At 41.7% G+C, this 25486-nt stretch overlaps 1 protein-coding gene across 1 annotated transcript in view; it reads left to right on the plus strand.

Annotated features, from left to right (window-relative positions):
- ANOS1 (anosmin 1) overlaps positions 1-4815 on the plus strand; it is a 91648-nt gene extending 86833 nt beyond the window's left edge. The window contains exons 13-14 of the mRNA XM_079972687.1: positions 119-257; positions 704-4815. Coding sequence (XP_079828813.1) covers positions 119-257; positions 704-762 — 198 coding nt within the window. The 3' untranslated portion in view covers positions 763-4815. The remainder of the gene's footprint in view (positions 1-118; positions 258-703) is intronic.
- The last annotated feature ends 20671 nt before the right edge of the window (positions 4816-25486 follow it).

Consider the following 25486-nt stretch of genomic DNA (forward strand, 5'->3'; position numbering starts at 1 on the left):
TCTGTGTGGTGGGATAGGAGGGAAGATTTGAGGGGACAATAACATATGCACCATTGTAATGAACATCTTTGATCTAGCTAATGCTTTTTTTTAATTACTGTTCCTATTTTCTTTTAAGGATCATTATGTTCTGACAGTTCCCAACCTGAGGCCATCGACCCTCTACCGTTTAGAAGTACAAGTTCTGACAACAGGTGGAGAGGGACCAGCTACAATAAAATCATTCCGAACACCTGACTTGCTGATGTCTCCACACAGTGAGTATTGACAATTTATGGGGAAGTATTTTGAAAGATGTCCAGGTAGTATATCTGTTTACTAGAAGATTATTTGTCCTTCTGAAGTACAGATCACACCTGGCAGGTACTTTGATGCCCATACAAACCTTGATGGAATGCCCACTCGAGGGTATTTTTGTTTGTTTCATTTAAACATGGTGGAACCAAACCCTGTTGCCAGAATTCACCATACACCGTGGCCTTGATTCAGTGGCTCAGGTTTGTGCACCAGACTTCTAAGAAGCAAGAAAACTATTGGTGCCTGCAATGAGCAGCTTACATGTGTGCCAGCCTTCTACCGCCCAGAACGACCCCCCCTGCTTATTTAATCTTCAGAGTGATGCAAAAGAAAATATTTTTTCTTCTACCAACATTAATACAGATTTGTACCAGTCATAGTTGATTTATAATGTTTTCCTTTATAGGACCTCATCTGAAGCAACACCACTCACATCATTATAAGCCACCACCTGAAAAGTACTAAGTTGCATTGGATTTTTAACTAACTGGAAAGGAACATAAAAGAGCTCTTGTGAAAATATCAGAAAAACACATCTATACTGGACTATGAAATGGCCTGTGCTTTCAGTGGATGCTCATCATTTGAAAAAATGTTTTATGAACTCCAGGATGAAGTATGCCAGGCAAGGATCACGGTATTCACGTAAATAGAAACATCCTACATCTATGAAAATTTAAAGAGTATATGAATATAGTGATTTGCCAGCATCATAGCGTACACTGTTTGACATTCACACACTTCTCAGTCTTTTACTGTCTATGTGCATGGTGGTTTTTTTGTATTATAGAGAGTTTTAAATGTATAGATGTAAACAAACATTTATCTGTTATCAATTTACTATATCTCTGATCCTGTAACTATTTGTCAAGAGAAACAGAATCTGTTGACAGGGCGGTCTCCAGTTACAATGCAAGCACAACCACTTTTAGCTGCACAGTATAAATTCCCTTCCCACTTCTATTTCTGTGGGCCAGAGTAACTGTTTAGATGGCTACCACCCACAAATCCCATATTTTGATTGGTTTAATGAAGACCCTTGATGCACTGTGGCAGATGGGGAACTCCCCCCCCCCAGCTAAAGTGTTATCATTCATTTGTAAATGCTGCCAATCCCAGATCATCTTGGCAGAAAGGTGTGTGCATTAGGAGAAACATACAAGAGGTTTGTTGGCATCCATCTGTCCCAAGAGACAATGGCAGGAGTTTCTGGAAGGAGGCGTACAAGGTGCCATCCAAACATCTTAGGGACTCTCCTCCAGATTTGTGTAGGGTTTGCTCCTTAGCCTTTTCTTCTCCCAAAGATAACCTGCAAGGCAGTGGAGGTTTAAAATCAGAGTTTTCCTTTTCCTAGATAGCCTACCTTCCCAGGTTGATTATCCCCATTTGCCCCTCACTTCCATCTACAACATGTGCAGAAACTGCCTTTTTGACCATTAGATCCATTATTGATCTCATCTGCTCTATCCACTGGAGCCTCTCTCTGCATGCGGGGGCAATCCCTAACTGACAGAGGCTTTGAGACCCATTGGCTACCATCACCTGGTTTAGCTGGCTAGTTGAAGCCATTTTTCGGGTGTGGCTGCTATCACATGCTGACAGCTTTTAGGAGCCACAGGTAAGAGCTGAGTGCAGAGTGAGGACCAAGGTGGACAAACTACCCCAGAAGGAGCACAACGTGTCCCACACCTAGAGGTACTACACCTCCCCCAAACAAGAGGTTTACTATCTAAATAATAGTGGATTTTGTGTGCATGCACAAGAATGCTTGTTGCAATCTGTTCTCTTGCCATAAATCAGAGAAAGGAAAACTCTGTTCAGACCGAAGGAAATATTCTTACATGGGGAGCTTTCCAGGCCACCTGGCAGATAGACTAGATGAAAAAAGTGGACTAGGCAACTCGTACCTTTGTACAGTAGGCTACATTCCTGTTACGAAAAAGTCAGACATCCATTCCGCCAATCTCTCCATCTCTCAGGCAAGCAAGAGACATTATTACAGTTCAAGAACACATTCCAGCCAGGCAAATGCATTTGAGGAGGGTGCAGAGCAAGGACAATGAGGGGTGTTAACTTTGGGAAGATTTGTGACTTATTGAGAGTTCTGAGGACTGGATAGAGAGGCCTGAGGTTTCCCACCTCTAATGTAAATGAACATGGAAGCACATACAGAGAGAACTTCATGTAGAAATTCCAGTACACATGATCCTCAGGATGAAGCTGTTAGAATTACATGTGTTCTTAAATATTCAAATATTGATGTCATTTTATTGAACTAAGCAACACCTCTGAGGATTTTGAATATATTTTTTTAAAGGAAACCTCCTTTACTGTGTTATGAAGCACCACAGCCAAACTTTATTAGCCTAAATAATTTCCACATGTTTTCAGCAAAATAGTACAGGGTGACGCCTTCAGATTTACAGTTAATCATTTTTCTCTTGCCCATTTTGCTTTGTAAGCACAAATTAACATGCTTGATAGAAAGTTTCTAGATATCCTGCATGTTAATTAATGCACAGTTCTGATTTTGGTGATAAGCACTAGAAGACATTTTCCTTCATATTTTTATGTTTTAACTTCTAAAAAAAAATCTAAGCACACATGGGTTGTTGTTTTTTAAAGTCTTCATTAGCCCTTCATTTTAAGCTTTGTATTCATAGAGAAGAATAAAAATCTAGGAAAAGGGAAAGGAACCATGGATGGTTAAGTCCAGTCAAACTTGATTATGGGGTGTCGCTTTCCAGTACTTAGAAATCAAGAATATCTGAACTACATCTGAAAGTAGTTCCCACAATTTAGGCTTGCCATACGTCAGGAAAATTCCTGACATGTCCTGGTTTTGGGGTGTAAAAATGGTGTTAGGGGGAAATTTTGTGGGTGCCAGGAATGTTACTTTTTGAAATATGGCAACCCTACATAATTGCCAGGGGATCCGAAAGTGGATTAAGTTCATGGGAGGGTGTAGAATTCTGAACAATACCTAGTTCATCTTCATGTTCATTCCCTCATCCCACCCTCAGCAGCAGGCTTGGATTTTTAGCTTTCATTTTCTTTTCTTTTTTTAAAGTAAGCCACTCTATAAAGAAAGCTAGAAAACAAAGTGTGGAGGCAACATTTTAAGGCTTACTAGGCAGATGTCCTTGAATTATTCCATAGGCATTTATGGGCTTGAGCAACAACTCTGTACTTGTTGTTGCAAATACAATTCATTGTTTCAGAGAGGTTACATGTGTTCATCACTTCACCACAGTATCAAGAGAAGACTTTAACACCTATGAAGCAGCCATTACATTTCAAGCATTGCAATCATATATACCTTTTGTGCCATTTCATATCACCTGGATGGTGAACACAGTTATATGGAGACAGCTTCCAAATATTGAGGGACTGAGAACAGCTTGTATGCATTCAGTTTTCATGTAATGCTTTTTCTTTCTGTTCAATAGATAGAACAAAAACCCACATATATGTTGAGTTCTAATCTCTTCAGTTTGGATTTTAGCCCTAAACTATGGTAGAGTGTTGGACGTGAATGTGGCCAATGCTGTTCAATAGCATTGGTTTTTGTAATCAGTTGCAAGTAATCAAGTTAATCACATGTATCAGTGAACATCCATGAGCATGGAGAGTAAAACTTCAGCTGATATCTGTGTAGTTCTGAAGACAGTTAAATAGATACTTAAATGGCATTGAAATCACTGAGTTATATCATTATGCCAGGGCTTGTCCGTGTAGGGATGAGTTTAGCTACAAGAATATCATCAGCCTTCAACCAGATCTTGAATAATATACGATCAGGGCCCAAATAGTTTTATTCCAATGTATTGCCCTTGACAAAAAAGGTGATATACCAGTAAATACTAACTTATTTATTTTCAGAATACATATCCTTTTCCTTAATCCTTTTGTTGTGGCTGTTAAGTGTTCTTAAACCTTTGATTGATACCTGTGGACATGCAAGTTGCTATAAATGTCATATACACTTGCACATTGTAACCAGGAATATGATGCTTATATGTTGTTGCATGTTTTTTTATTATAAAAAAATTAAAACTTTATTTAAATTAGTAAATTAATACCTACAGATGTTGATGGCTCTATATGGTTTGCATGCCAAAACTCATAATTCAGTTATAGGCATGAAGTCTATAGCTGTATTACCTCTCTTGAATATATTGGTAAGGTACAATTTGAAAAGTAATTAATAGAGGTTCTATATGTAAAAATATTTTTCCGTTTTATGTAATTATATTGTAGTGTGGAGATAACAAAACTACTTATCTGTTAACTAAATTGGCTGTAGAAATCATGTTTTTACAACAGTCATTTAAAAGTCAGTATTTATTTATATATGTTTTACAAAAGATGGTTCATTTGTGTGTGTCAATGTTACTTAGAATAATCCTTGTAAAAACATTTTGTAAAAAAATGTAAATAGGCTGCTGTTTCCTCATTATTTTAATGTTTAGATTTTGTACATAAGTTTAAGTAATAAACTACCCTTCTATATAGAAATTTAGTCTCACATAATTGTTAATTCATTGATTCAAAGTGCCTTCCTATAACCACAGTTCTCTATAGAGAGTGGTTGCGATTCTAACCTAAGCATGAGGCTGGTCATTCATAGCCCTGTTTTATACTCTAGTCTAATGCATCTAGGGTAGAGAGGGATGACTAAATTCAGCATACCCACACCCTGCTCTAAACAACTGTCCAACACTAGGCAGAAGGCATTCTTGCTCTCACTTGGCTTGCTGTTTTCTTAAAGAAACTTGAAAGGTGGTGTGCATGGGCTACACACATTTGCTTCTCAGGAAACTCCCGCTAACCAGTTTGCAATTTATGTTTCTTCCACACCAGTTTATGTTTCTTCTATTGTATGGTTACCAGATTTTTTTCAATGAATCCAGGGACACTTTTTTTTTAAATTACATGCTTTGTTATCCATAATTACATCTATACATCAGTTGTTTTGCTGTCTTGAGAAGTCCGGAGGAGGAGGGAAACCTGGGGGGTGGAGTTGGAAGCAGAGGTTGAGAATATGACTGTGGGATGATCACAGAATCACAGATTTGGAAAGGGCCTCTGAGGGGCATCTAGGTCAACCTCCTACAATGGAGGCACCTCAACTCAAGCAGCCTCAGTTTAAAAGAACATAAGCCTTCCCTGCTCCATTTACAGCTATTGTGACCCAGAAGGTACCCTCCCCAAGCCCCATCCCACCAATCTCTCCCTTTTTATCAAAGGGAAGGGGAGGGAGGCAAGCAAGCAGAGGTATTTTTAAAGGCTCCTTTAAATTTTTTAAGGTTCATTTTTAATAAGGAGGGAACAGGAAAGCTGTTAAGGGGGAACCAACATAACCCCCCCCCAATAAACATCAAACATTTCTCCCCTTTTATTTTTTGCTAGTGGGGGTGGGTGCAAAGAAAGAAAAATGAAGAAGCAGCACATACATGCAGCACATAATGATGTATAAGGTTGGGGAACCAAATGTGTGAAAAGACTAAGGGAGAATTGGGAAGAGTTTATGAGTAAGGAGGAAAAAATGGGGAGACAGACAGTAACACAGAGAGAAGGGAGGGAGGGAAGGCAGTCCAATGTAGCTCACAAACACGCAAAATGGAACAAAAGAGGCAAGACAACCCCCCCCCCCGCTTAACTTTGAAGCAACAGCCTCTGTCTGCTTTTTGCCGGCAGAATTCCCCCCTCACCCCGGAATGTCCCCAGATTTAATGTAATGTCCACAGATTAATCATATGCCTGGGGACTTCCAGAGATGGAACATGGCGGGCACATGCAGGCACAGTGGCAGCCTCAGCAAAACCCCTCTGCACCTCCGGCTCCAGAGGAGGCACTCTCTGGAGTTGTATCAGATGACGGCTCTGGGCTCTGGGGAGGGTCTCCTCACGAGCCAGAGGTGCAGCGGGGTTTTGCTGAGGCTGCCACTGAGCCTGCATGTGCCCACCATGTTGCATCTCTGGAAGTCCCCAGGCATATCATTAATCTGTGGACATTACATTAAATCTGGGGACATTCCGGGGTGAGGGGGGAATTCTGCCTGGGGACAGATTGGTGGATCCAGGGACTGTCACTGGGAACCGGGGACGTCTGGTAACCATATTCTATTGCCTCTGTTATTAAAGTTCTCAATGCTAAGATAATTTTTCAGGTCCTTTATGGAGCTGCTATTTGAATCAAGGCGGCGTCTTTGGATTTAAATGGTGTTTCTTACAAGCGCTTTTATTCCTGTACCTGTTTCTAATGCAGCTATGCTATTGGAAACAGAGGGGACTAACCCTTTGAAGCAAGAGACAGGCAGGCAGTCCTGCTTAAAATTTATACCTTTAGGATGGCAGCAGGGCTGTTGTTGTGACTTCTTGATGGCAGTGATTGTAGTGTTTGGACAAAACATGTCACCCCTAAAACTTGTAGCATTGGAATTCCACCCTCCCTTGTTCTTCAGTTGGGAATATCACTCAGCATCAACTTTGGTAAAGCAAAGATTATGGATATTTTCCTGGACCGTTTTGCTCATTCTTTTCTGGACTGTTTTGCTTGCCTGCCTTGTACCTTAGTCATTTCTAACATTGATCCTTTTCAGTTAGCTGCTTGTTTTAGGGATTTGCATGTAGTTAAATAGCAAAAAGCTTTTATTGTGGACAGATTTAAGTTATTGCCTTCTCAAAATTGCTTTTTAGTAGATATGCTGGTGTTCTTTTCTCCTTGTAAGATCCAGGAGGTAGAATCTGTGTTATATGTTCTGTTTCCTAATTTTTAGGCTGGAACTCATCTTCCAATGATTGTCCTTTCACTGGCCAAACTATCAGGAAGGTCAGGTCAATTGTATTTTAAATACTTGCTGGGAAATAAAATCCCATAGGTGTCATTGATAGGGGCCATTTTTTTTTTTACCAGCTGCTGTGAAAGCAGGAGGCAATTACCCATCTCAAGTTGGAAGTCTATTTTTGGGAGGGGGAGCCTACGTATAGCAAATACAATACTATGTGGCACCAAACCAAATTGAATCTGATTTAGTGATGGTTTATTGCTCTTCAAATATGCTACCGGTATTACACTATTCAAGGTGCATGTTTGGCAAAGGGGGAGGAATGTCTATGTCTTTTGTTTACAGGTGATATAATTTTATTACCTGGAATGAACCCAATCTCCTCAAGAAAGGCCTGAAGCCAAAATACTGGCTTTTCTCCAATGACAATACCACATAAGCAAAATCAAAGGAACCAGACTGTGGATTGCAGACAGATATGAGCTTTGGAAAATGTATAACTGCAGGTGATGCGACAGAGAATTAATCTTGCCAGTAAGACACTGGATTTCCCCACCTTTGTCCCTGCTGTCAAGGTAACACTTCTTGGTGTCTTCTTAACATTTGGGGCTGGTTTGTAGCCATCATTCTTGAAACTGCAGAAGTAAAAGCTAATAATAGGATACCTTCCCAAAGACAACACATTCTACTTTCCCATAAATTCTGGAGGAGATACATTTATTTTAGCCGTATGCAGATTGAAAAGGGCATAGTGAAAGTCCATTGGAGAGATTAAATATTTTACTATGCATGTAGGTTTCAATGAGGGCATAACTTGCTGGTAGTAAGGTGGGGGGAGGATGGAATCTATGTACTAAAATATTTGTTTCTGGCTTAATTTTTACACTCAAAAGGGAAAGGAGCAGATCCCCAATGGTAGGGTCTAATTTAGGTTGAAGAGAAGACTCCCTGGAAAAGACCCTGATGTTGGGAAAGATTGAGGGCATAAGGAAAAGGGGGTGACAGAGGACGAGATGGTTGGACAGTGTTCTCAAAGCTACCAACATGAGGTTGACCAAACTGCGGGAGGCAGTGGAAGACAGGAGTGCCTGGCGTGCTCTGGTCCATGGGGTCACGAAGAGTCGGACACGACTAAACAACAGCAACAATGAACTGCATCTCTTTTCTAATAGAGAATGATATTCTTTGCAAAGTCTAGTAGCCAGTTTGCTGCCTCTTTGGACTTGAAATCATGTTATGCAATCATCAGGGTCAGTGGCATAGCGTGGGTTGTCAGCACCCGGGGCAAGGCAAGTAATTTGCGCCCCCTAACCCGTGGATTTGCACCCCCTAACCCGTGGATTTGCCCTAACCCCAGATGTTGCGCCCGGTGCGGCCGGCCCCCCCTGCACCCCCCATGCTACGCCACTGATCAGGGTGACTAAAGTCAATCACCTTCTGGGGTCATGATCAACACAAAATGAACAGTATGATTCGCTGAAAAGAAGCTAAGTGGGCTGAACCTAACTGGAAGAGAAAATAGGTTAACAGCAATTAAAGTTTGCAAAAAAAGATATATATACCCACATACTTGGGAGTAGATCTCACTGAACTGTTCTGAATAACTGCATTCAGAGCTGCAGGTTAGATCTGACTTTCTGCTTAAGTACTTCAGCTCTGAGATCATTTTAACTGTTGAAAGCAGAATGTGACATCTTAAACCAATATAGGTTGTGATATCTGCACACCTGCTTTATGAATTTGTCTCTGCCAGAAAGCCATAGAAAAACAAAGGACAGACCACTCCTAGTTTTAATAACCTTGGCTGTGATTAATTAGATACTTTCCCAATGGTAAAGGCCTACTTGATTACTCTTGAGATTTTTACTTTATTTTGCCCATGTCAAATATGCATCATCTTTTGAAATACTTGGCTGCAGTGATCTCAAGAAGTAGCGTAATTTATACGTTGTTCGGTGCAGCTGCTTATTAGTTCCATCAGACTACTTTGTAACTTGCCCAGATATATTGCTTCAAACGTGTTTGCCAAATACTTTTGCTAAAAAAAAAGTTGAATTGTCACCTATAGCTTGGCAAATTCTGCAAGGCGTACAAATTATGCTAGAGTTACATGACCTAGATTGTGGAAGAACCCACTTTCAGTTAGTTGCCTTAAACAGATGTGAATGAATAGCAGAGATGGTCCGATAACTGGATAGCCAGAAAGAGCAATTTAAGTTCCCTATGTCTGGATAATATCATGCAGCACAAAGCTGACACTACTTTAAATCTTTGCTGTATGTTTGTCCCTCAGGAACTACAAATGTGTATCCATTTCATACCTTTATTGGGGGGGGGTATCTCACTTGAATGATTTGCATTTTGTTTTCATATGTAGTCTCAGCAGTGCGAAAAGAGACTTTTGTTTCAGAGTTTTCTGATAATAATTATCCTAAAGTCAGCTAGCGAATGTAGCAATACATGTGCAGGCTAAATACGAAATACTACTTAAAAGAGAGGCCATTTTAGATCCTATTTGGTTTATTTTGCCTTTGGATTCTTTCTCTTCCTGAAATCCAAGCTAAGACTTCAGCTTAAGTTTCTGTTCTTGGGGCTACTAGAGCATTTTTAATATATTTTTTTACAGGCATGGTTTCTTGAAGCCTTTATTTGATTATTTAAGACAGTATATTTTTTCATAGATATTTTTTGTCAGAATTCTTTGAGGGTCTTTATTTTTCTATGCTTGCTTATCTCTATAGCTGTAAAATTATTTCTCACCCACAAAGTTACCATATTTGTGATGGGGAAAAAAACTACTTGCAAAATAAAATCTCTGCATTTAAAATCTACGTTTGGTTATGGGATAATTAAACACCCATTTTGACATTAACTGGCTAATAAAAACCTCATGTGAAAAAATGTGTCTGAATGCCATGGGTAATTTAGTTAGACAAATCAAATCTTACAGAAGTCAAAACAATTGCCTTCGCACAAAGATTAAGGGTTATTTTGCTCCCAACATGAACTCGAACAATGACAAAGTTAGCAGGGATTTGTTCTCTCTGAATGCAGGCTGAAACAGTATTTGTGCCCCTCTGTAATTTTCAGTGCATGTGCTCCTGGAAATCCTGATCTTCAAGGTACACCACAGGATTAATTAATTTAAATGTGGCTTGCTACAGTTCAGATTTTAGGCTATTCTGTCAGTGGGGCTCTCACCCCACACTGAAACTATGCAATACAATATGGAGTGAAAGGGCAATAGAAAGCTTGGATAGAAATTCCAGACCTTGTTGGCCAACTTTGTTGGCCTAGCATTGAAGCTGCTTTAGGTCTATATACCACTGGAACAGGGATTTGCTTTCATCAGCAAAAAAAATTCCATATTTGGGGGGATTTTCTCTCTAGTGCAGTAAGAGTTACAGTAGGAGCAATCCCATCTCTCATCATCTGTCAGATAGAACTTGATAACTTGATTTGCAGTGAAATCCTTTTAACTGATATGAAAATGTTATGTTAGACTTCCCTGATGCTCAGATAGCGGGCGAAATTATTCCACAATAAGCAGTTGATTTTATCATCACATAATAAACTATACCTGACATATTCCAAGAATGACTTGTTTTTTTATCTCATTGAAATAGAAGCCCCACTTGTTTAAAATGGCAATAATATGTGTGAGAGAGGTCTGCATTTCCTTTGAAGACATATATTCTCCGTGTGTGTTTTTCTATACAGAAAGGAATGTGGTAATAATATAATTTTTTAAAAGCATTACTGAGCCTCAAATCCTGTTTATGGATTTTTGCCATTGGTGTCTTGCTACTACAGAAACCACTTTATTGCTGAAGCACTGGTTCATATTATCTTGATCCTTATGTTGTCAAACGGGCAGCATTTACACCCAAAAGGGAGGTGTCAGCAATCTAAGGGAGAGATCCAAGGTTTGCAGAAGTTCAACAACAACAAAATCTTTGGAAAGTAGGAAAAAATCTAAAAGAGGCAGCGGCGGGGCGGTCTATAAATGCAAGGATTGGTTAATGGTGGTTTTAAAATTTAAATTACCTTAATAAGCTGCTGTTAGAATGAAATTACAGTTCCGTAGCCTGCTAGTTTAGATTCACTCCTTAAACACAGCCATACTTTTTTGGAAGTGGTTTCAGTACTTCCCAAAGATACTAAATTAGAACAGCAGCAACCATGGAGATGGGTGTCCATTAACTGAACATGGCCCACTCACCCCTTCACAAAATTTGAAGACATGATGAGTTAGTCATCTGTAGGATTACCCCATGATAACTTAAACATAACTACTCATATACATGGAAAGTGGTGTGTGAGTGTCTGTATCTAACATAAGACTCCAAGAGCAGGTTCTTCCATATTTGTTTTCTCCTTGCAAGCCCACGCAAACACACTGATTATAAATATTTTAGAAAGCATCTGTCAGTGTCAATGCAATGGACTGCCTTAACAACCTTTGGGATATATCAGCTATTAGTGCTTCTAGAGCCCTTCCAGTCGGGATTCAGGCCTCATCATGGGACTGAAACTGCCTTGGTCGCACTGGTTGATGATCTCCGGCGGGCTAGGGACAAAGGTGAGAGCTGTTTCCTAGTTCTGCTGGATCTCTCAGCGGCGTTTGATACCATCGACCATAACATCCTTCTGGACCGTCTTGAGGGGCTGGGAGCTGGGGGCACTGTCATACAGTGGTTCCGCTCCTTCCTCCTGGGCTGTGTTCAGAAAGTGGTGGTGGGGGATGAGTGTTCAGACCCCTGGGCTCTCACTTGTGGGGTGCCTCAGGGTTCTGTCCTCTCCCCCATGCTTTTCAACATTTACATGCAGCCACTGGGAGAGATCATCAGAAGGTTTGGGCTGGGTGTTCATCAGTATGCAGATGATACCCAGCTCTACCTCTCTTTTAAATCAGAACCAGTGAAGGCGGTGAAGGTCCTGTGTGAGTGTCTGGAAGCGGTTGGAGGATGGATGGTGGCTAACAGATTGAGGTTGAATCCTGACAAGACAGAAGTACTGTTTTTGGGGGACAGGAGGCGGGCAGGTGTGGAGGATTCCCTGGTCCTGAATGGGGTAACTGTGCCCCTGAAGGACCAGGTGCGCAGCCTGGGAGTCATTTTGGACTCACAGCTGTCCATGGAGGCACAGGTCAAATCTGTATCCAGGGCAGCTGTTTACCAGCTCCATCTGGTACGTAGGCTGAGACCCTATCTGCCTGCAGACTGTCTCGCCAGAGTGGTACATGCTCTGGTTATCTCCCGCTTGGACTACTGCAATGCGCTCTACGTGGGGCTACCTTTGAAGGTGACCCGGAAACTACAACTAATCCAGAATGCGGCAGCTAGACTGGTGACTGGGAGCGGCCGCCGAGACCATATAACACCGGTCTTGAAAGACCTACATTGGCTCCCAGTACGTTTCCGAGCACAATTCAAAATGTTGGTGCTGACCTTTAAAGCCCTAAATGGCCTCGGTCCAGTATATCTGAAGGAGCGTCTCCTCCCCCATCGTTCTGCCCGGACACTGAGGTCCAGCTCCAAGGGCCTTCTGGCGGTTCCCTCACTGCGAGAGGCCAAGTTACAGGGAACCAGGCAGAGGGCCTTCTCGGTAGTGGCGCCCACCCTGTGGAATGCCCTTCCATCAGATGTCAAAGCGATAAACAACTACCTGACATTCAGAAGACATCTGAAGGCAGCCCTGTTCAGGGAAGTTTTTAATATGTGACATTTTAGTGTATTTTTTATCTTTGTTGGAAGCCGCCCAGAGTGGCTGGGGAAACCCAGCCAGATGGGCGGGGTACAAATAATAAATTATTATTATTATTATTATTATTATTATTATTATTATTATACACCTTGAAGCAATGAGTGAGCTCTTTATAGGAGGAAACTAACCCTACTGAAGTCAAGCTTCTAGCCATTATAGTTACTAATCCAATCAGATATGCTCAGGGCAGAGGAACTTTCCTCTTTGTTCTGAAGGCCTAGCCAAGCTGTCAGCACACCTGCCAAGTCAAGTCAAGGGTTCAAAGTCCGGGGGTCAATCCATGCAAGCAAAGTCCAAAGGTCAGGAAACATAGTCCAGTGTCAATCCAAGTAAGCCAAGTCTGAAGTCCAAGTCTGAAGTACAGAGTCAAACCCAAAGAACAGCTCCATAGAGGTCCAGGAGCATCCAAGCCAAACTCCATCAACATGGATAGTTAAGCAGACACAGCACCTCAGCCCTGCTTCCCTTAGATACTTTGCATGCTGATTGCAGCATCTGGGCTTGATGAGACATGTGGCCCTCACCTGTTCTGAGCCTACTGCAGCTGAGGAATCACATACTTTCTCCCAGAGCCTGCAAACCCCACTAGCTAAGGAGCAGAGCTGTGGGCCCTTACCCACCTCAGCATCCTAGAACGCTCCTCCCGATGCTCCCTACACCTCAGCGCCGGCTGTGTTCGTGCTTCCTGTGCATTGAGCCCCATGGCCTTGCCATGCTCTGTCACTCTGTCATTCTGTGAATACTTCCTTCCCCATCCCCTGCTTGCCTTGGAACTTAATTCAGGAATTCTGAATTCAGGAATTCTGAATTCTGGGGTTCTTGCATTCATTGTCACCTCTCGCCACATGAAATGCTTTTCTTCATCTGCACTACAGAGAATGGGTCAGAGAAGAATAATTTGCCAGGACCAGTAATCAGCTTCCATGATGAGGCTGTCAGGAGTTCAGCCTACACTTGAGTAGGACCCTGGCAGAGACACATGCCCGACTAGCATGTTCTCTCCCTCCTGGTCGATCATTTGGGAGCTTCATAAACTTTCTTCTGCCCGAACATCACAGTGACCGATGCCAACCGACACTGGCACACTTAGGGATCCGCAGAGTTTGCGCATCATGCATAACAGACTTCAGCAACTCAGCATTTTGACTAATCTACTTTATTTACATATAAACACACACGGAGTACTGCAATATGGCTCCCTCTCTCTCTAGCATCAAACAGCAAAGAAAAAAAGACCAAAGGACAATAGTCCCACTTCACGGAACACAGTAACACAAACATTCTGTCTCCACCACATCCCACTCTGTGGAGTCAAAACATACACCGTCATGTGATAGATAAAAATCCCATGACTGCAATCATAGATCAGGAACTCTAACAGAGGCATGCATGCATGCAGATACTCTTAGTCATTTTTACAATGCTAAAAATAATTGCACACTTATTTAGGAAAATCACTGTTCAATTCTTCTGCCAAGGCTGAGCTTCGAGATTTAAATGGATTAAACATTTCTTTCAGATTCAAAATGTGATTTTATGGCCCGCAGGACTTAAACCACATACACTATAGAATAATTCAACTGATTTCAATAGCATGACTCCAAAGTAAGCAGCCTAAAGTTTGTAGCTTAACCCCTTTTTAGGAGCATGGCTTTACAGTTAGATACTAAACATTTTTGCTTGGGAATAAATTTCATTGGGTGGTATTCAATACCTGTCTTACTCTAAGTAGACCCATTGAAGTTAATGGAAAGGGCTAACTTAATGTCATTAATTTCAATGGGTCTACCTTGAGTAGGACTTTGGTTTTTTTTTTTTTAAAAAAAACTAATTCCATTGGTATCAGAAATATTGATCAGCAATTTAAATAATACGCCATTTATAAGTCATTTGAACCTTGAAATGGATGTGTGATTAGAAGAACCTATGAGAGATGGAAATCAGAAATAGGTTACACTGAATGAAGGAAATGTCCTTTAGTCCCATCAGAAATGTTAATCAGAACGCATCTGCATCCAAGCAGGTTAAAATTGAAATGTCCCCATGCTTCAGCTTAGGGCTTTAAATGTATGCAGTTAGTGCTTGTTATGTCACCATAGTAGAATGGTGGGCACCTCAGTATTGCTCGTGATTCCATTGAATATCAAACACAGTCAAGTATATACAAACATAAAGTATAACTGTAACTGAGGACTGAGCCTGGCAATTGTCTATGAGGTCGTGGAAAATTCCTAGTGAAATTCTAAAGCCTGCAGGTGGTAGATTCAAGACGAAATCGCAAAAGAGCACTATCACTTAAGAACATATGTTGTGCTTTACTTCTTGCTCATAATCACCAGAGAGGCAGAGGTGCATCTGAGGAATACATGTGGTCTGAAACATAGACCACATTGTGTCTGTGTCTGTGTGTTTGAGAGAGTCAGTCAGTCCTACTGTCAGGGACTCAGCGGGAGCGCAGGGAGGAGAGGAGATGGAAAGCGAGGGGGAGCAATCCGAGGGCAGCGTAGGAGAATATGACAGCAGCTCGATAGATTCCATGAGCCTCTCCAGCGAATCGGAAGATTCACAGAAGGGGGCGCCGATGGGCAGGACAAGGGGCGACCCAAGGGGGACACCCCAGAAGCAAGGGGCCAGCGGGGACTCCCAGAGCAGCAGTTGCAAATCAGGACCAGCTTCCCCACCAGAGCGTAGTGGGGGGGAGGAGTTCCAGGTGTCAGAGCCCACACATGCACCACCAGCGAGAGAAGATGAGTCAGGGTGGACCACGCCTCCATCAGAGAGCGAGTTAACGGTTAAGAGGAAAGTTGCAGGCTGGGCGCGCGCGCCAAGTTCAAAGGTACAGGCGAGCGGCACAGAAGGTAGCCCGGATAGGGAACCAGGTCCTAAAGCCCGCCGGAAGGAGGGGCAAGAATCGTCAGGGTCAGCGTCAGAGGAGTCCAGGAAGGATGAGACCCTAGCGGGCAGGAGGGCCCAGAGGAGAAAGGAATTTAGGAAGAGGTGGACCAAAGCGAGAGTCTTAAACTGGTGTGGAGGGGGAGGAGACTCAGACAGGACTTCGCCGGTCTAAGGTCGGGACGTAGAGCTGCACGCTGCGGCTTTAAAATGGAGACTGAATCTCAATAAAGACTTTTGTACATAACTACAGCCTAGCGTTGGTCCTCTGTGAGCTGGGACCTGGAGGCAGCTCTGACACCTACATATTTTCTTCCTTCTCTAAGCGGTGCCCATGGGATTATCTCTTATTCCAAGACCTTGCTGTTTCGTGGTACAAAGCAGATGTTCTTTACTTTAAAACCCATAGGTTTAATAAAGTCCCACATTTTTGAAATGTTGACGTTGCATCAGCTCATCCCAAAGCCCACTTAGAGTGGGGGATGACAGAATATTACATGCTTACCTCGAGGGACCGCCCTGGTGCAAAAAACAGTGATTCCATTGGTTGTTGATAGCAATTAGTACCATTGCAGGTTTCTGTAGAGGGGGAAAGGTTCACAGAAAGGATCAAATACTTCTTCTTAGATATATTCAAGATTAAATTCCAGAAAACCAATGCATTTTTAGAACATGTGTCATAATAACCTGAAACATAGTTACCTCTGGGGGAAAATCACAAATCAAGCTAACAAACTTTTCATAAAAGAATGGAAATGGTTTCTTGAATATTTACAAGCAAACTGTAAACAGATAAGAACATTGGCAGGATTATTGTAATATCCTGCAGTTTGATAAGAGTATATATTTAAAATAGACGAATAAATGAACAAATTATGATCAAGGTGTCTTCCCTGCCAGGATTCTATGTTTCTGGGGGTTTTCCTGTTGTTATTCTGTCTCTCACAGCTACAATAAACCTACCATTAAAATTATGGACTAGTCATTTCTTCGTCAGAGGGCAAATGGGCAAATTTAGCACGGGATCAAATGCTCCCCCCCCCACTGTATAACCACCCTGGCTGTGAACAGTAGGAAGTCGCATAAAGTCTATTGTGATTTATGATCCTGAAATCAGAATCCCAATTTGATACAGTGGTACCTCGGGTTAAGTACTTAATTCGTTCCGGGGGTCCGTTCTTAACCTGAAACTGTTCTTAACCTGAAGCACCACTTTAGCTAATGGGGCCTCCTGCTGCTGCTGCGCCGCCGGAGCCCGATTTCTGTTCTTATCCTGAAGCAAAGTTCTTAACCTGTAGCACTATTCCTGGGTTAGCGGAGTGTGTAACCTGAAGCGCATGTAACCTGAAGCGTATGTAACCCAAGGTACCACTGTAACTAGAATTTCCCACAAGCTGGACGTATGGTTAAGGGAGCATACTATCATGCACCATGGAAAGGTAGAGTTCTGTACTTTGAAAAATGAAGGCTTCCTTTATGCTAAATATCAGTCTGCCTGGTTCCTCCCCCCGCATTGTCACAATTTACAAATAAAAAATCTAGAGAATAAACAGTTTGATACTATCACCAAGCAATCCCAGTACTCTCTTATCAGGTGCTATATTAAACAGCTAGCACAGAATTTAAATAAGCTTCAGTAGTTTTGAACTTGTATAAAACCTGAGCTTTTGAAAAATCACCTATTATTACAAAGCATTGCACTGTGAATTGTGCTTCTAAAATGGATGTAAATTGCATTGTTGTAATCAATTTTCTGTCATTAAGGAAAGTACCGTAGATGTTTAAGCATAAGGCACTAATCACATCTCAGTGCACGTCAAAACCACCAACTTCATATACACCTATGGTATAGTTTGATCCTCTAGAGAATAACATTTCCCTTTTTCTCCAATAACGTCCCATTTGACTTCAAATCTCTGTCTACCTTCCCCTCTTGAACTAGTGCTTTGACATTTCGGCAGGAAAATTACTGCTGGTAATCTGAGGAGGGAATGCTTAATAAACAGTATTTGAAGAACCTGCAGTCTTTCTCCTTGAGGAGAGCTTCTCACATGACCATTCTCTGTTAGGAATGGCCTAGGTGAATTGCACAATTTTACTGCTTTAGGTTGGGTGCATAGCTGTATTTATGATACAGGATGCCAATACCCCAAGTCCTACTTCCAACTGCATTCCCAGCAACCACATAGAATGCCAAGGATAGGAAGAAATTTGAGCATATTAAGATACAAGACTGAACGTGAGACTACTAGCACCACACACAATCTTCTGTTAGTTTTAATTCAGCAATGAAAGTCTACTACTGCACTCATGTGGAGTTACATCTCACAGTTCTAATTGTATGTTTGGTAGAAAGGGGAAATAGTGTAGAAAATGAGGCCCAAATCCAGACTTAGTGCCCTCCTTTTCTATCCATTTACCTTTGATGACTGCTGAGAAGGCTTCATTAGAAGCCATTTAGAGCAGCTGTTCCCTGCTAGTCAGGGGAAGAAGGAGACAATGCAACTGAATCCAGGCAGGCAGTTGGACTAAGACTAGTTCCTTTCTAACAGCAGATAAAGTTCCTCACAGTTCTAATCTGACACGGGTGGAATTTACACCCATATAAAAATGCTATGAAAAAGCTTTTTTTAAAAAAAGTTTTGAAAAATATATTGAATTTGCCATAGCTCACTGTCGCCATCTAGTGTCACATTTGTACATTTCACATTGTTGTTGTTGTTGTTTAGTCGTTTAGTCGTGTCCGACTCTTCGTGACCCCATGGACCAGAGAACGCCAGGCACTCCTGTCCTCCACTGCTCCCCGCAGCTTGGTCAGACTCATGCTGGTAACCTCGAAAACACTATCCAACCATCTCGTCCTCTGTCGCCCCCTTCTCCTTGTGCCCTCCATCTTTCCCAACATCAGGGTCTTCTCCAGGGAGTCTTCTCTTCTCATGAGGTGGCCAAAGTACTGGAGCCTCAGCTTCACAATCTGTCCTTCCAGTGAGCACTCAGGGCTGATTTCCTTCAGAATGGAGAGGTTTGATCTTCTTGCAGTCCATGGGACTCTCAAGAGTCTCCTCCAGCACCATAATTCAAAAGCATCAATTCTTCGGCGATCAGCCTTCTTTATGGTCCAGCTCTCACTTCCATACATCACTACTGGGAAAACCATAGCTTTAACTATACGGACCTTTGTTGGCAAGGTGATGTCTCTACTTCTCAAGATGCTGTCTAGGCTTGTCATTGCCCTTCTCCCAAGAAGCAGGCGTCTTTTAATTTCGTGGCTGCTGTCACCATCTGCAGTGATCATGGAGCCCAAGAAAGTAAAATCTCTCACTGCCTCCATTTCTTCCCCTTCTATTTGCCAGGAGGTGATGGGACCAGTAGCCATGATCTTCGTTTTTTTGATGTTGAGCTTCAGACCATATTTTGCACTCTCCTCTTTCACCCTCAATAAAAGGTTCTTTAATTCCTCCTCACTTTCTGCCATCAAGGTTGTGTCATCTGCATATCTGAGGTTGTTGATATTTCTTCCGGCAATCTTAATTCCAGCTAGGGATTCATCCAGCCTGAGTCCAGGAAGCCACTAGACGTGCAAGCAAGTTGTTTGAGACTTTCTCTCCCTCTCTCTATGCATTGCAGGTATGTTCTACACCTGGTGACCATGTCCACCCTGAAATGTTTGGGATTCAAGTATTCTATTGTAATATTTTTTGGCATTCTGGGAAGCTTCATAGTTCACCTTTGGGGCATCTATTTCCTGTCACAATCTTTTTGTAGCTGACACCACATGAAATTTTAAACTTAGCTTCTCCTCAAAAAGATCTGGTAGGTTTCTCGCCCAAATTTCCAGTGCATTGCACTTCAAAGAAATACTTCCCCTTAGCAGAACATGAAAGTATGTCAAAGGTACATAAATTCAAGGCCGATTAATTAGCTGACTCATTTCAAGGGCAGAACAGAAAGCTGTTCCTACCTGTTGTCAAACTGAAAGGACAGCTTTGGCAGCCTGACCCAACAGAGACCCTATTTTCGTACTTAACCTGTGATTTCTTGGGCATCACATGTACCATAATCTTGTTTCTTTTGACATTTTTTCACACCCACTAATCCTATCCACCCTGTGACATGCAAGCCTTTCTAATATGCAACAGTGCACAAGAATATGAGAGCTTTCGGTTTCAGCTACTTAGATTTGCCATTGTAGTTCAGTCATTGGCACCAAGACTTGGCATATGGGATAGCTGAAGGTGGAGAAAAACACACCCGTCAAAGAGTTGTGCATGTTTTTAAAAATCTGGTCTTTTAGATGTCAAAGCTTTACAAGACCCCTATTGAAGACTTTGGACCACTCTTTCCAAATGGAGGCCTAGACAGTAGATAGTCCAGTGGTCTAACTCAGGAGCAGGGTCAAATGTTCAGTGATCTGCTGGAAAACATAGATGCCACTGCAGACCTACCTGTTGTAAGTAAAGGTAAAGGTAAAGGTAAAGGGACCCCTGACCATTAGGTCCAGTCATGACCAACTCTGGGGTTGTGGCGCTCATCTCGCTTTATTGGCTGAGGGAGCCGGCGTATAGCTTCCGGGTCATGTGGCCAGAATGACTAAGCCACTTCTGGCAAACCAGAGTGGCACACGGAAGCGCCGTTTACCTTCCCGCCGGAGTGGTACCTATTTATCTACTTGCACTTTGACATGCTTTCGAACTGCTAGGTGGGCAGGAGCAGGGACCGAACAATGGGAGCTCACTCCGTCGCAGGGATTCGAACCGCTGACCTTCTGATCGGCAAGTCCTAGGCTCAGTGGTTTAACCCACAGCGCCACCTGCATCCCTTTTGTTGTAAGCAGGTGAGACTTAATGCATTATTTCTCTTCCAGCTTTATGTACCATTTCCTTCTTTGAAATTCTTCCTAGGTTCCGAACTACTTTATTATACTCTGTGGGCTAACATTTCACCTAGCATGTCACATTGTTCCATATATGTCTACTATCCATTGGACCCACCAAGCTCTCTGTTTGGGCAGTTTCTTTGAAGGTTTGGCATTTTGGGAAGTCTATATTGACCTATTACTGCTACCACGCGAATGACTGATTGTTTCCAGAAAGAAAGGCGGGGGGAGGGGGGGATGGAACATAAAGCAGAATCATTAAGCCTTCTAGACATGAAGCACGTTCCAAACGGTGGACTTGTTTTCATAAATTAGCTAAATGGCTTCCAGAGAATTATGTACTCACCTAAAAAAATGTGTTTGGGCCACACTCATAAAGAAATAAAGATGAAAAGAATCTCTGAGTACTTCCAAATGGAGCCTATTGGTTTCAATTAAATAGAGAGCGAGAGAGCGAGAGTGGTCACCTGGACAATGTCTGTAGAAACGAGAAAGTGACAAAGTATAACGAACTTACTATAAAATTTAACCACTTTTGATCCCTAGCATTTTTGAAAACAGTAACATGCCACGTACTGAATGCTGAAAGAAATTCTTTAAAAGTAGCGTATGATAATGAAGTCATGGATTACCCTTTAGTCCCCAAAACTTACCAAAGCAAAGTTGACAGTGCAATATGTCTACTCAGAAGTATGGATGGGAGAGAAATCTGCTTTGCATTGCATTTTAATGCAAACCTACCTAATTTGTGTTGGTATTTTGTTAAAAGGGGAAATACTTAGTATGGTAAAATCAAATGGGAATTCCCTGGATGTCTAGATCCAGGTTTGGTGCAAGTACTCTTTGATGAGAGCCCCAACAGACATTTAAAATCACAAACTACCAGGTTCAAATGCTCATACATTTTTCGAGTGTTTTCTGAACTTTCTTCCAAGTTGCGCTAAATATTAAATATAACTGCCACCAAATGATTTAATCTGGTTGAACAAATACGTGCAACACCAGAGATATATTTCTTAGCTTAATCAACGCTAGAAGGCAGTAATGACCCAATATCTTTTCCAGGCATGTAGCCTTACTTCAGGAGAGAAGAAACTTTGGGATGTTTACACACATTCTTTTGAGAACATTCTTAGTGACAGATGCTGTACCATTGGACATAGCATGTGGCACAGCTCACTTAGTGGCTGAACAGAGTTAGGTTGTTTTACTGAAGCCAAGTGGAAGAGACCATAGTTTATTGCTGAAGTGCATATTTTGCATGCCAAAGATCCTATTTTAGTTCCTGGCATCTCCAGCTAAAGGATCTCAGGTAGCAGTACTTGTAAAGAATTATGTCTCTGGGGCCTTGAAAGGGCTGCCAATCACTGTATACAGTGTAGACCACTGGTCTGAAGTCAGCTTCTATGTATTCAAGCAGAGCAATGGGCAAAATACTGCAGAAATTACTGCTGGAAGGAGATTCAACAGTAAAGAAAGCTGAACAAGTAGTATATTATTCCAAGCACAACTCAAATTTTTTTAAAACAAAGGGCTTGGAGTCTATTTTCTCTCTACTAAGTTTTTTAGCAGCATCATAATAAACATTTCATTTGTCTACCGCTTTATATTTTAAAGAAAAAATCTCAATGCGGTGTACAACACATTAACCATCGAATAAAGCAGTCCAGAATAAAATGTTACTGAAGAAAGTCAAATATAAAGTATACATTCAAAGTTACATAATTAACAGGAAACTAAAATATTATCTTAAATATTTCAAAAATAAAACATTACAAAGGTTAGCTACAAAAGACACATTTTATGCAGCAAAGTTGACAAAGAATTCCAATATTTCAAAAGAAATCCTTTCTAAAGGAAGCCAAATATAAAATGCACGTTTAAAACCACATAACTGACAAAAGAATAAAATATTATCCTAAGCATACAGCGTATCTGCTACTGACATTCCTGCCAATGGTGGTTTGTGGTGGCCAGTGGCTGTTGAAGCTCAGGCTCAATATGACCTAAGAGACAGCCAAAATGGCATAAGAGACTCCACTACTAGTATTGTACTAGATAGTACACTAATCTCTGTAGTTGCTCACTTGGCTCTAGCTCAGTTGGTAGAGGATGGGGCTCATCTCAGAGTTGTGGGTTTGAGCCCCACACTGGGCAAAAGGTTCCTACATTGCAGGGGCTTGGATTAGATGACCCTTCAAACTCTACAGTTCTAAAATTCTCTGGTGTCTGTGCTGGTCCTACAATAAAAACTGCACAATCATTAGAGTCCTTTTTAAAAGAGATTTTTTAAACCCCCCGCAGCAATGGTCAGTGAGCTAGATTAACTCCATATCCCAGCTAAATTTGGATTCAGTGAGGGTCAAAAATCCATAGGAATGTGAAAGGTACATTGGTAGAAAGCTAGGAAGAAAATGATAAGCACTTGGTGGTTGGTGTGAGAAAAAAGAAGAGGGGTTGCTTTGGCCGGTTTCTGTGTCTTTCTTAATAATAATAATAATAATAATTAATAATTTATTTGTACCCTGCCCATCTGGCTGGGTTTCCCCAGCCACTCTGGGCGGCTTCCAACAAAGATTAAAAATACATTGAAATGTCACACGTTAAAAACTTCCTAAACAGGGCTGCAATGGTGCAAGCACACAGCCCCACATGCTACAGATTACAGTAGTCTAGCCTAGATGAGAATAGAACATGGATGACAGTGACCATGCCTTGTCTGTCCAGAAAGCGTTGCAGCTGCCCCTTCTCTGATTCATGGAAGTGTCACATAAGAAAAATAATATTATATTATGCCCCAGCAAACTAATGTATCATTTTAAGCTATGCAACTGTTACTGATGTGAACATTCTGCGTGGGACCACAACAATAATTCATACACGATCAGTCTCTCGGCAGGATTCATTAGAGGAAACAACCTGATTGCTGTGATTGATCTTAGCCATGAGTTTGAACAAAGGAAGGATCAACACAGTACATTATAAATGAGTATAAAATGTGTGTAAAATATGCCAAAGTGCATGATTTAAATGAACTGACACAGCAGTGTATCAGCCTTGAAAATACACAACCACAAACCCTCTCCTACTTCTGTGGTGTAGGAGGTCTTTTGCAAAGCTTCTGACAAATATTATTGCTGAGAATCGACTTCCTTTATTAAAGTGAAGAGATAAATGATCTCTAATTTGATCTCAGGGAGGAAACCTTTCACACATTCATTTTAGAACCCAAAGCTCCAGGGAATTGTTGATGTCATGGCAAACAGCCTTAGGCTGCAGGCCGAAAGTGCAAAGTGCCAACTATAGACAAGGTAGCTGCGTACATAAAGATGTTAAGGCTGCATTGCTGTACAGTGGTACCTCGAGTTAAGTATTTAATTCGTTCCAGAGGTCCATTCTTAACCTGAAACTGTTCTTAACCTGAAGCACCACTTTAGCTAATGGGGCCTCCCGCTGCCACCACGCCGCCGGAGCACAATTTCTGTTCTCATCCTGAAGCAAAGTTCTTAACCCGAGGTACTATTTCTGGGTTAGCGGAGTCTGTAACCTGAAGCATATGTAACCTGAAGCGTATGTAACCTGAGATACCACTGTACACACTTACTCTATGTAAGTTCCACCGAATTCAGTGGGACATATTTCTGAATGCACAGGATTGTGCTATCATTTGCTTTGGCTGGGGGAGGTCTTACTCTATGTATCAAAAACAACCAGTGCTCCAAGGGAGGGAGAAATGGCCAGCCTCCTTTATATATTGTGTGAAGGCCCTCTTTCTAGAAGGTTCCAGGGAAAAGCTACAATTTGACCCAAATGGGATAGAACTAAAAGGTGTCACAAGTTTGTGGCCTTCATTAAGGGCCCTCCTATATCTCCCACTTCAGTAATTTGAACTCTGAAGGCAACAACCCATCAAATCCATTCATGTCATTGGTCTTACTTTCAGAACCATGGTGTTGGGAGTCCTGAAGTGGACATGAAATGGGCTCTCTGGCAACACAGTCAAAACCAACCAGCACTGAATGAGACTGCACTCACAAGACAATACAGGGAGATGGGAGTGTTGCCTGCTGGCCTTGAAGCAATGATGTGATACGTTCCACTTCAGTAAGATCTTGAAGCCTAAGTCTTTTGGCAGGTACTCTGCCAATTCATGCAAGACTGATCAGAAGGAGCATAATATAACAGACCAGTAAATGCATACAAGAGTCAATAAACACTGGACCTGGCCTTCACTCAGCTGAAAAAGAACTTTTAAAAGTAATATATATATATATATATATATATATATATATATATATGGTAAATATGAGGCATAGAATGATTAAGAATACAGTTTCAATTTAACATATTTTCTTCTATGAAATCGAGGCCATTTTGCTTACCATAGAAGGCAAGACACGTAGCCAAATAGACTGATAGACAAAGCTGACACAAAGTTAAATGATTTGTAACTTCTGGCAAAACACTATAAAACACTGTCTAGACCCGTCCTTTGAAAAACCTTCCCTGTATAAAATAGGTGTGTTTTCTCTCATTACTTGAAGCAATATTTACGGGCATGCTCATCAAGCTGTTCACTAAAATCTACACGTACTGAGTTAGTGACAAATCACAATGTTAGCATATTTCATAAATGTATGACATCCTAAATTATTGCATTATTGTTTCTCTGGTTAATAAAAGTGCACTTCAGACATTCAGTAGGAGTGCGAGGAATTACACAGGGGAAGGGGTCAGCAATTTATGGGATTTTGTGCTACCCAGATGTCAGGAACCGGCGCTGGAGGAAGGGGAAAAATCTGAACAGTTGGAGACAGGGGAAGAGGTGCAGGACCCATCGGAAGTGCCGGAAAAGCCTGTTCCTG

This window comes from Podarcis cretensis (assembly GCF_951804945.1).
Source record: "Podarcis cretensis genome assembly, chromosome: 4".
NCBI classification, from domain to species: Eukaryota; Metazoa; Chordata; class Lepidosauria; order Squamata; family Lacertidae; genus Podarcis; species Podarcis cretensis.